The following is an 11,838-nucleotide window of genomic DNA, read 5'->3' on the forward strand; positions in this document are numbered from 1 at the left end:
GCGTCTGAACAGCAACCGTGAATAAAATATTATGGAAGCACCAACCCGTGGATATATTACAACGATTTTTAAAAAAATATCTGTACTCTGTAAAGTTTCTGATATTCAGTCATTTATTTATTCACTCATTCACTGTGGTCGGTCACATTGACTGAAGGGCTGTCACAGTTGAATCTTGAAGCTGATGTGAATATCTGAGTCAGGATGAGGCTGAAAGGACTCAAACTGAGTTAAATCCATGTTAAAGTGAGCCTGCAAACAGTCTGTGGTCTGAACATTACATGTTGAAATCTGTTCACAGATTCAGTCATTAAATTTGATAGATACGGTCTACTGAAAAATCACCAAAGGAGTCTCAGTGGATCCACGACGGATGTCTAATGTCTCGGTATAGCCTACTGTGTCCTGGTCACAGTCCAGATAAGAATCGTGGATTCGGATTTCATCAAGCTCAGATCCAGTTTGGCTCCAGTCGTTTCCCAGTTCATCCCATTCAGATCCCTTCACGATGGTTTAACTTTTCCCGACACGATGTGTGTTCTTTATTCAAACTGGTTCATCCTCCCAAAACTATACTGAGATTTTTTTTAAACGACTTACTCTCAGTCTTTAAAATACACTGAATCCAAACACAGGAAGTTAATTCGTGAGCAGAAGAAGTGCTGATGAATACCTCACCACTCACGATTAAAATGTTCTTTTCTTCACATGACTTGGAAACAATCTCAAAATGTTAAAAAGAAAGAGAGCAGGTTCACCTGAAGTATTTCTTTAAATCAACAGCAGCTGAATTTTAGTTCAGTTCAAAGGAGCATGAAAAGAACGAACTCTCTGAGCTTGTGTGGTACTTTCCCCCCAAACATATTGAGTAGATTTATTGAGCTGAGCTTCTCCTCAGGGTGCAGGCTGAGCTGTACCTTTCACATCATACATGAACATGGCTGACTTAACTCCCAAAGCCTCATTAGTTCATCAGCCTTGGAGTTTTTCCATACACTGACCCATGACTTAGAACAATGCTGTGCTCAGCTATACATCAATGTAGATACTGTTAAATTCACAACCCGTGAGTGTGAGCTAAGCTATAAAAATCAGTGTTTACTGATTTTCTTGCTGTAAAATCCAGCTTTTACGCTGGATACAGACATTTTTCTTTAATTACCACAGGTAATTAAATACTTCCTCGGTTATTTCCTTTGTTTATAAAATTATCTGGGGAGTGTCAGATTCCCTTCTTTCATTTCATTTCAGAAATGAAAACTGAGGACATGAAAGTCGGAAAATGAAACTTAACACTTGCCACTTTGGTTTCAGTTTCCACATCATATAACTGCCTTCCATGTGCTATTATGTCCCGGACACAGAAGGAGCTGAGAGGTGAGTGTTTGCACATCCTGTGGTCTTTACTGTATAGACAGTTATAGTAAATTTAATAAAAGTACATATGTTGTTATGAGTGCAATGTCTGTGAAGGTTCTCAGTCATCCAGGTCATCGTAGTCTTCACTTTTGCTTTTCAAGCAACTTAAAGAAGTCCAGACGCCTTTCTTTCCAAGCTCCTTAGATTATGAATGTAATGTAATGCAGCTTTAGGTCTGACTGGGGCATTTTTTTGGCCACCACTAAATGAGCCTTTTCAGGTCAGATATGAAAACGAGTGAAGACGGAGTAAAACGAGGTATGCTGATGACTAGTATAACCTCACTAATCTGATTTGTTCAGTGTGGTTGACTCTGGAGCCAGTGTGGGAAAATATTTCTGAAAGACCGGAGGGAGCCACACAGTCGCTCATTAAAATGACCTTGTGTGCAATTTCACACATGCCATGCGTCCGGGTTTTTCAGAAAGCCTTATTTCATACGGTGAGTCACAGGGTTGATAGGTTAGCTCTGTGAGGGTCTGTGGGTCATTCCTCCTCAGCCATGAACAGGCTCATGACAACTTACGAGACACTACCTTTGACAGAGGTGAGTGAAACACGGCCTGCACTGCTTTCACTCTGGATTTATTAACTGAAATCACTACTGGTGCTTTTGGGAGATTTAATGTGTTGTATATTGTTTCCAGCATATTTAAAAAAAGACAATTTCTTTGTTCGTAACTGTTCTGCCTGAGCCTCGCCAACTTAATTTAGAGCTTGTGTCCGTTAGGTTTCCATTTCCTCTCACGGTGTGAAAAAAAAGCCCAGACTGTGGAGTTCCATCGTCGAGATGACGTCTCACATGGCACTGTGCAAACTCTGTGAGTACAAAACACTAACTGGGAAAATCCGGTATCTTCTCGTCATTTCTCCTCTATTTATAAAGTTAGCAGTAAAGGAAGGAAACTGGGACTTTGTGGTTACTTGGCAACCCCTTGGGGGATTTTTTTATGAGCCACAGTTTGACTTCATCGGCTGAGTTAACATCTTTTCTGTCACCATCAGTTCCTCTGGTTCTGGTGGCGGCTGTGGTGCTCACTGTGAATGGGATAATAGGAGATCCCCTGTTTGAATGCCTCCAAGACACAGACTACAGCGAGCTTCTTGACATCGTGAAGAAAGGTCTTCCTGCTACAAAGACGCCTCGACACGTAGCAATCGTCGGCGGGGGCATCGCTGGACTGACGGCTGCCAAGTTTCTAGAAGATGCTGGACATAAGGTAATTTACAGTCAGGGAAAAAATATTTAAACTACACTCTCTCTGGGAGTAATTTTCTGAGTCATTACTGTTGGTGCTAAAAGTGCATATGCTTTTCAAACTGAGTGTCATGGCTGTGTGTCCCCTTGGACATCAAAGGTGACCATAATCGAGGCCAGTAATCGTATCGGAGGACGTGTGGAGACCTTCAGGAACAGAAGAGAGGGCTGGTATGCAGAACTGGGGGCCATGAGGATCCCAAGCTTTCATAAGTGAGTAAAGAGACGCACATGGCAAATAGACACCCCCTCATTTAATCCAGGAAAATATCCTGTTGGAAGTAAGAACTGAATGATGCCAGAAGAAATGTACTAGCCTGTAGAGTTTTCAGTACTTGTAAGATTTGAGCCTCTAAGTAACTAGGAAGAGTCTAACAAAACACTAAAGATCTTCTAGCTAAATGGTTAAAATACCGTATATATTCACACAGGATAACTAATGTGCTTATGTCACAGGATTTTGCTTTCTTTTGCGTCCAAATTACAAATACCTATGAACCGCTTCATCCAAGATGACATCAACACCTACTACTTGGTAAATGGAGAGCTACATAAAACCTATACAGTTGAAAACAACCCCAGCGTGCTCAACTACAGCTTGTCTGACAGGGAGAGGGGGAAAACGGCCGCTCAGCTCTTCAGCCAGGCGCTGTGGAAGGTTTGTTCATGTGCTGCTTTGTAGCACATGTCAGTGTGAATCTTGTCTTGTAAATATTGTGATTTTCACACAGGTGAGAGATGATGTGAAGGCAATCGGCTGTAGTGCCACATTGGATAAATATGACTCCTACACAGTGAAGGTAAAGGTTTAATTACCTTGACACTCGATGTCATACCGATCACAGCTGTAATCTGTTGGGGGGAAATGTCCTCACAGGAGTATCTGGTGAAGGAGGGCAATCTGAGCCGTGGAGCCCTGAGGATGATTGGGGACATCCTGAATGAAAACAGCCTCTTCTACACATCACTGATCGAGATGATGTACATGCAGACAGACATCAGTGACAACGTCGAGTAAGAAATATTCATATGTTATGTCACAGTGGGATGTTAAGAAGCCAGGGAAGAGGAACAGCAGCTAAGATATGCTTCTGATTCTGAGTGGTTGGTCTTCCATACCTTCTAGTGCCACCATTGTTAGACTGTACTCCAAAAGGGCAAAATAGTTGATTTAAACACTTTGTAGAGCTGAGGGAACAGATTCATGTGGCACTTCTCCTTTGTTTCGTCATTACTGTATATGTTATATGGGGCGATCGTGGCTCAAGAGTTGGGAGTTCGCCTTGTAATTGGAAGGTTGCTGGTTCGAGCCCCGGCTTGGACAGTCTCGGTCGTTGGGCCCTGGGCAAGACACTTCACCCGTTGCCTACTGGTGGTGGTCAGAGGGCCCGGTGGCAGCCTCGCCTCTGTCAGTGCGCCCCAGGGCGGCTGTGGCTACAGTGTAGCTGCCATCACCAGTGTGTGAATGTGTGGATGTGTAAAACGCTATATAAATACAGGTGATTATATGTGTAATTTTTCTTATTACTTATAACACTGTGACCACTGACAGGTGAAGTGAAGAACACTGATTCTCTCCTCATCATGGCACCTATTAGTTGGTGAGATAAATTAAGGAGCAAGTAAACATTTTGTCCTCAAAGTTGACGTTAGAAGCAGGAAAACTGGACAAACCTAACGATAAAACAGCTGGGACAGAGCATCTCCAAGCAACAGTCACCAGCGACAGGGCCGTGGACAGTCAAGACTCACTGATGCACGTGGGCAATAAAGACTGGCCCATGTGGTCCGATCCAACAGACGAAGATCAAACAGCTGAAAGAGGTTCAAGCTGACTGCGATAGAAAAGTGTCAGAATTGACAGAGTTTGGTTGCTGTGTAGCTGCAGACCAGTCAGGGTGCCCGTGCTGACCACTGCCCACCACCAAAACCACCAATGATCAGCATCAGAACTGGACCACGGAGCAATGGAAGAAGGGGGCCTCATCTGGTGAGTCACGTTTTACATCAGGTGTGCATGTGTCGCTTACCCAGGCAACACCTGGCACCAGGATGCATTGTGGGTAGAAGGTGAGGCAGCAGAGTCAGTGTGATGCTTTGGGCGATGTTCTGCTGGGAAACCCTGGGTCCTACCATCCATGTGGATGATACTTTGACACGTAGCACCTACCTGAGCATCGTTGCAGACCATGGACACTATTATACACTCCACGGAGGCCACACCTCGCCACTTACAGGATCAAATGATCTGTCGCTAACTTGGTGCCAGATGCCACAGCACACCTTAGGGGTCTGGGGGAGTCCAGGCCTCGATGGGTCAGAGCTTCCGTGGCAGTGAAAGGGGCACATAATGGTCACAATGTTATGGCTGATTGGCATAATTCAAATTTATAGAAAATAAATGATTAGTTCAGCTTTAGCGGAGTACTGTGTATTAAGGGATGTTTTCTTGAATTTCTTTCAGGTACTTTGAGGTGACTGATGGCTTTGAACACCTGCCCAGAGCTTTCTATCAGGTCTTAAATGCCACCATCCTCCTCAACTCCAAGGTCAAGCTCATAAACCAGACAGGTGGTAGAAATGTGACCATCACCTATCAGGACCAGCACAACTCCCTGACTAACCTAACGGTGGACTACACCCTGGTCACTGCCACAGCCAAGGCAACCCTGTTCATTGACTTTCAGCCCCCTCTCTCTGGGGACAAGATGGAGGCCCTGCGCTCAGTTCACTACACCAGCTCCACAAAGGTGGTGCTTAGTTTCAAGGAGCGCTTCTGGGATAAAGAGGGCATCAGAGGAGGGAAGAGCATCACAGACCGTCCCGCTCGCTTCATCTACTACCCCAGCCACAGCTTCCCTGGGACATCCGCAGGTGCACTGCTGGCATCCTACACCTGCTCTGACGACTCCGCCCTCTTCCAGGGCATGAATGATGGGGAGCTGATGGCTGTGGTCCTGGAGGACTTGGTGAAGATCCATGGAGAGTACATCAGGCCTTTGTGGACAGGGGGGCTGGTGAAGAAGTGGGGCTTGGATCCTTACAGTCTGGGAGCCTTTGTCCTGTTCACACCTTACCAGCAGGGGCACTATGCCAGAGAACTGTTCCAGAGTGAGGGACGGGTACACTTTGCAGGGGAGCACACAGCCACACCTCACGGATGGATCGAAACGTCCATCAAGTCTGCACTCAGGGCAGCTAAAAATGTTAACAGTCTTACACTGTAGTGTTTCATGCAGCAAACATTTATTCCATGTTCACTCCTTTATTGTCTGATATCACGAACACTGTTCCAGCTCAGTGCTGTGTGCTCCTGGAACCCCCAAGCTAACCGAAAAGCCTCTGGAGAGCTAACTTTGGTGGCCGTACCCTGAGACGGATAACAGTCTTATTAGTAGTAGTAGTAGTAGTAGTAGTAGTAGTAGGCACTCCAGTGTGATGTTTGTTTTCTGTTACGAATGTACTGTTGATGTGCATCTATTAATTGATAGACAAAAGGTTTGTCTGTTACAGGCACTTTGATCAGATTTGCAGCGCTTCGCTCTTAAAGTTCCTCCTGTGTCTAAATACCAAGTTTCAGTCGGATTAAGTGCAGAAATCTTTCTATGTTACATTACGTTGAAACTTGTTTGCAGAAAAAGTGGATGAACAATGGACAGAGCCCTGTGATTCATTCATTTATGTTTTATTTAATTGTATCTACACGGTACTTCATGACTTCATTTTGCACGTATGTTGAACCACAAAGTAAATCTCTGGATTTTCCCTGTCAGCGTATGACTCGAAGTAAAAAGATGCAAGCATGAAAAACGGCTGGTTCATATTTAATGTGGTGGCACACTAACAGACTAGCTCCTGGCAGCGGCACAGAAAAATCTGCCTGTTTGCTGTGATGAGCTCTTTGCAGTTACTTTTTAACATGTGCATGGAGCTGCAGGTCACTCAACATATAATTGATGCAAACACTGAATTTTTGGTGCTAGATTCTTAGTGAACAACTCTTACATTTATGCAGCTGTTGTTTGGGGGGAAAAAGACAGTGTTTGAATTCTTCCTAACTCCAGACTGCTCCTCTAAGCCCACCTCCCTTCTAATGGCATTAGATTTTCACCTGAGTGGAGCTTTTCGAGTGCTGAAATGATTATTGATAGCCTCTCTTTTTGACAGAATAACAATTATAATTCTCTATCATTTTCCTCGTCTACTATTGATCAGAACATAACGATGGAGAAGATCAAGAGAAAGCAGAAGGTGCCAAGCGAGGAGCTGCCCAGCCTTTGCTTTCAGCTCTATAGATGTCGTTTAGGAAAGTAAATAATAATCTTGAAGTTTCAGATGGATGAAAGGGAAAAAACATCAGGCAACATTGGTTCTTCAGGTGAAACATTTAAGATTTATTATTACCAGACTTCTCCAGGCTTGCAGATTCCCTCTCCCTTCCTTCCTCCAGTTTGATCATATGACTGCACCCCTCCCCCCCATAAGAGTTCCTCATCATCTCTCAAACGCCAGCTGTTATACCCACGTACACAAAGTCTTCTTCGTGTCATCTCCCATCAAGTTAGGAATAAAAAAACCATAATACAGTCTGACTGCGGTGCGTTATCACTGAGTGCCTTTCTGCACCATCTGTGTGAAGCGGTTGGTGATGCTGAGGGTGGTGTCAATGAATCGCTCCACGCAGCTCACCAGGCACGTCTCTGTCCTGTAGTCCAGCTTTGAGCCCGGAGTGTCCACACATTTATCCCAGCAGACGTCGGTGAAACTGTGCACCTGCAAACCACATGACACAGACGGGAACTGGTTCAGCTCAGTGTTATTTATAGAATGTCGAAGCATCGCGGCTGATGCCAGTTAATGTTTATTAACAAAGAAAAGGCTGAAAGCTGATTACTGAACACATGTAACCGAGATTCATGCCGGACTCTAGAAGACAGCATGTTTCTGTGTGTACAGGAAACTATTTAAATCAAGCACAGAACCGACGTGCATGGAGTTAAAAACACACGTCTTCTGCCTGTTATGGTTGTGAGAGCTGCTTCTATGAATGTTTATTTAGAATGAGAGGGGGAAAGGTTACCAGCTGCCACACTGGATGCTTGTCTACGGAGCAACTAACGTGCACTGCTCTCCACACAACGATGCTTACCAATTCCTTCACTGACTCGGTCTGTCTATCACTCGCTGTGAAGCGCCCCTTAATAAATTTGTCCACAGCCACATCCATCATAGTGATCATCATTTAGTGATTCAGCTGACCTGCTCCATATTTCGGACATCCACCAATTATCCCAGCGATACCAAAGGTCAAATAAACGATTAATGATCATCTTTAAAGCTGCAATGTAACCACACACAGTACTGACTGGATTACGCCGAGCTTCGAATCCACGGTTAACAAAGCTCAGCATGTGGATCTAGAGGATATATTAACTCTATGCTCTTCAACGCGGAAACACCTGGACAAGAAGCAGATGTTCTTCCAGCTGTGTGATGTCCAGTTCTACTACAAACTGGTCTCTTGTACAGAGACATTAACGGTCAACTAAGCACGTGTAAGACGTCAGATCACGTCGTGCAATGAACTACATCTGTCGGAGGACAGTCAGCCCCCGTCCTCTTACAGACCTGAGCCTGGAACTGCGCTTTCTGCTGCTCGACAGCGATCATGCGCTGCAGCTCCGTCGCCTCTGCCTTCTCCGACGCGCTCAAGTTATCAAAGCCGTCCATGTCTTCTGCCCGTCGGCTGCACAGGAGCTCCGAGCACTGCTCAAGCACAGAGGTGACCTTCTCTTCCACCGGCGCGGTTTGGGAAACAGCGCTAATCACACGGTGCGGTGCAGGCGGCGGCGCTTCCTGTTTGCGTTGTTTGACGCGCTAAATGCGACGCAACAAAGGACGCGTGCAAAGATGTTTCATGTTGAGCAGCAACCCCCCAAACACCGACCGGTACGGTTATTAGCGTACACACGCATGTTTCACATCCAGCTGTAGAGACGTTTTATAGAAGGAATGAGGATTACAGAGAACTCCGTTTATTTTCACATAAAGAAGTCAGAAAATAAAATAACAACAAACAAAACACTGGTGCTGTTTATTTACCTCTTAATTATGAAAGTGTGTATGAATGAATTGTAGTGGTGGAGTCAGCGCAGTAAAAACACAGTTATGTCTTCTTTACCTGATCACAAACATGCCTGTGTCTCTGCAGACATTTCTCAGAGGACTCTGGTGGCATTTAGTTCTAACTGTATGATGTTCCACGAGTATGGAAGACTAAAACAGTCAGTCAGCAAATCATTGTTTTAACAAAATAAAAGGTTGACATTGAAGAGGTACTGCAGATGGTTCTACAATAATTAAGAAATTAATTAAGAACAACAATTAGTGATTTATTGCTTCCCATACATTTGTTATATCATTTGCTGCAATTCGATCAGTCGATATTTTTTGTCAGACTTTATGTCCATAGTTTAAAAACCAAAAACACAAAATATTAAGCTTAATAAAAAAAGAAAATATCTGTAAACATATAAAACCATAATATAAATAAAACGTATTAATTATTTTAGATTCATTTATTTCTTGTGTTGTTTTGTACAGCCACAGTTGACCACCTTCTAACAACAGACACTTAATAGGAATGAAACAAATGTTGCACATAGCACACCATATAAGACTATTATTAGTTATTGGTATTTATTTAAAAGACATAATAATTCGGTGATCATCTCGAACACCCACAATCTTTGTGACGCCACGTCGACAGGATTACATCCGGGTTACTGCCGTGACCTTGGTTGGTTGTTCATCATGGCGGCCGTCGTCAGGTTGAGTTCTGTGTGCCGCAGAGGAATTAAACGTGAGTAGCGCTGCTTCTCTCCGGGGTTTATGACTGTTCTAAGCATGTGTGCTTACTTTAGGGCCGCAGTTCGACAGCAGGCCGATTTGACGGAAGTGAAGTCGAGTGTTGGCCGTAGACGAACAAATGGCGCCAGCTGCAGACTTTTCAAGATCACGGTTTCACTGAAGCATCCTGCTGTCAGTATTAGCCGCTTTATTGCTACCTGTCGGTGGCCAGCGCCAGCTAGGTATGAGTAGTGCCAAAGGCCGCTTTGCTAGCATGGTGACGTCGCTGTCGGACCGCGGCGTTATCGCTCAGCACTGTCCACCAAAGATTATTCAGAAGTTGGAGAATTATTACTTCGAAGGAAAAAGGAGGCAAAAGACCTGAATTGCAAGATTTGTAGTCAATGACAGGCCTCTTAAAAAAGTAAAATAGAAATCGGCTCCCTTCCTTTGACGTTTTAAAGAGCACAGTAAAGTTTGCTTTAGGGTAAGGCTGCTCTCGTTTGGCTGTTTGTGTGGATGATTTCCAGCTGTAATCGCACTATTACATAGTCTTCATGTGTTCATAACAAATGCAAGAAAATCTAAACGTTTTAAAGAATTATATACAGATAGTTATAATTACGCTCATTCTATCTGATTCCGCTAGTGTTCGTTGTGAAGCAGATCTTAAAATGCTTGATCTTGACTGTGAGCTAATACAGAAGCACCAGTGAACTTCCAGACCGACGCCAATATTTTCTTCTGTCTGTTCGTGCTGTTGTTGTCATCCCCCTTTGTGCCAGGAAAAAAAGCATTTATTATTTATTAAATTAAAAACACAACGCTTTCTTTCAGTTCCTCATTTATTCATTTATATTTTTCAGTTCAGATCTACGTGACATAGCAGATCATTAACACAGTGCTGCTGTGCACAAAGGGAAATGCTCCAATGCTCCATGGAGCTTGAAGGGGACAGTCTCTTAGAGTAAAGACACCACTAATTATTTTACCTTAACTGTGTGTGATGTGTCGCAGTTTAAAACTCGTGGTGTTCTGGGAGAATGTACAGTATTGAAATGGAGGACATGTAGGAAGCACTGCACTGGAGCCTATCCCAGCTGTCATAGCTGTTTTTAATTTATGAGAAAAATGAGATCCACATATGAGGACATCTGTTTTAAATTTTAATAGAAGAGTGGCAGTATAATGTCCTCGTAAGTGGATATCAGGCCCGTGTAGAGCAGAATTTAGTATTTTGGTCTAGACAAGAGAACATGTGATGTCCACGTGTGGACACCAGGTCCTCGGAGGTTAAAAAATACATTTGGCATCAAAAGTAAGGAAATTTGGTTTGGGTCATTATTTCTTTGTAACAGTGCTTCTTGGCATTGAAGATGTTGGAAGACCAGTTATTTCACCTTTAATAGTACCATATTTGTAAGGAAAATACATTTTTGTGTTGAGCAAGGAACCCTTGCAATGACAATCAGATGCCTGATTAGCAGCACCTGCGAGCATGCACACTGCTCTTGCAGTTGGTTTCTGCTCCAACCACACCACGTTTAACTGATCTGTGTAGGGTCCATGCCATAGGGCAAACTAAGATGCAGTGTTATCTGCAGTGAGCCCTGGTACCATTGAAGGCCATGTTCCATCTATCAGGGGTGTCCTAATTAGACGACGACACCACAGAAAGAGTTTTCCTCACACCGTACCACTTAGGCTACGTTCACTCTGCAGGTCTTAAAGCTCAATTCCGATTTTTTTGATCAAATGCGATTTTTTTTTTTTGTCTGCTCGTTCACACTACAGATAAAACGTGACAGCAAACGCGCTCTAGTGTGAACGCTCAAAGCGGCCGCATGCGCAAAAGAAGACGTCACACACAACGCGCTCTGTTTAGACCCAGAGCAACAGTATGTTTGACTGATGGCCTTAATATAAAGACTTGTTTCGGACTTTACGTTTCCCAATTTTGCTTTAAGTTATAACGTTATTGTGTTATCTACATTTGGCCTAATAATGATCCTTATTGCTGTTTTAGAGCAGCGCTGCTTCAGAGGATAGCTGCAGATTTCTGTCAGAATCTGCAGATTATACAGTACAAATAAAATGTTCACGTTTCTCCAACGTTGTCTTCCCAACAGTTTCACTGGATGGCCAGGAAGCGTTCGCGATGTCTTCTCCGGCGCTGATAATCGGCGTCTGTCTTGTGTCAGTGACGTAAAAGACGGATTTAATGCGACGTGACCTAGGGCTGGGCGATATGACCCAAAATTCATATCTCGATATTTTTTAGCTGGATGGCGATATAAGATATATATCTCGAT

The 11,838-nt window shown here is 43.8% G+C and overlaps 3 protein-coding genes across 4 annotated transcripts in view; 2 read left to right on the forward strand and 1 right to left on the reverse strand.

The window, feature by feature from the left end:
* il4i1 (interleukin 4 induced 1) overlaps positions 1-6,301 on the forward strand; it is a 7,719-nt gene extending 1,418 nt beyond the window's left edge. The window contains exons 2-9 of one of the 2 annotated variants that reach the window (XM_005752119.2): positions 1,315-1,377; positions 2,150-2,240; positions 2,425-2,639; positions 2,778-2,890; positions 3,134-3,335; positions 3,409-3,477; positions 3,555-3,691; positions 5,142-6,301. In XM_005752119.2, coding sequence (XP_005752176.1) covers positions 2,210-2,240; positions 2,425-2,639; positions 2,778-2,890; positions 3,134-3,335; positions 3,409-3,477; positions 3,555-3,691; positions 5,142-5,904 — 1,530 coding nt within the window. In that variant the 5' untranslated portion in view covers positions 1,315-1,377; positions 2,150-2,209 and the 3' untranslated portion in view covers positions 5,905-6,301. Of the gene's footprint in view, positions 1-1,314; positions 1,378-1,770; positions 1,967-2,149; positions 2,241-2,424; positions 2,640-2,777; positions 2,891-3,133; positions 3,336-3,408; positions 3,478-3,554; positions 3,692-5,141 lie in introns of those variants that run through there. The other variant, XM_005752118.2, reaches the window with a different exon arrangement.
* Positions 6,302-7,050: 749 nt separating this feature from the next.
* On the reverse strand, positions 7,051-8,606 carry timm8b (translocase of inner mitochondrial membrane 8 homolog B (yeast)). The gene is made up of 2 exons (XM_005752117.1): positions 8,306-8,606; positions 7,051-7,450 (listed from the first exon to the last, which is right to left on the reverse strand). Exons 1-2 carry the CDS (start codon positions 8,405-8,407, stop codon positions 7,283-7,285), a joined length of 270 nt encoding a protein of 89 aa, XP_005752174.1. The 5' UTR covers positions 8,408-8,606; the 3' UTR covers positions 7,051-7,282.
* Positions 8,607-9,409: 803 nt separating this feature from the next.
* The window catches only part of LOC102202658 (succinate dehydrogenase [ubiquinone] cytochrome b small subunit B, mitochondrial), a 7,769-nt gene continuing 5,340 nt past the window's right edge, over positions 9,410-11,838 (forward strand). Inside the window, exon 1 of the mRNA XM_005752124.1 lies at positions 9,410-9,539. Coding sequence (XP_005752181.1) covers positions 9,491-9,539 — 49 coding nt within the window. The 5' untranslated portion in view covers positions 9,410-9,490. The remainder of the gene's footprint in view (positions 9,540-11,838) is intronic.

This window comes from Pundamilia nyererei, unplaced genomic scaffold (assembly GCF_000239375.1).
Source record: "Pundamilia nyererei isolate P.nyererei 1_Seehausen unplaced genomic scaffold, PunNye1.0 scaffold00345, whole genome shotgun sequence".
Classification (NCBI taxonomy): Eukaryota; Metazoa; Chordata; class Actinopteri; order Cichliformes; family Cichlidae; genus Pundamilia; species Pundamilia nyererei.

Excerpts from the sequence above, each read along its gene's own strand:
- timm8b (XM_005752117.1), bottom strand. The coding sequence starts at position 8,407 with ATGGACGGCTTTGATAACTTGAGCGCGTCGGAGAAGGCAGAGGCGACG. Across the intron at positions 7,451-8,305 it reads AAGCGCAGTTCCAGGCTCAG|GTGCACAGTTTCACCGACGT; the intron begins GTCTGTAAGAGG and ends TGTGGTTTGCAG.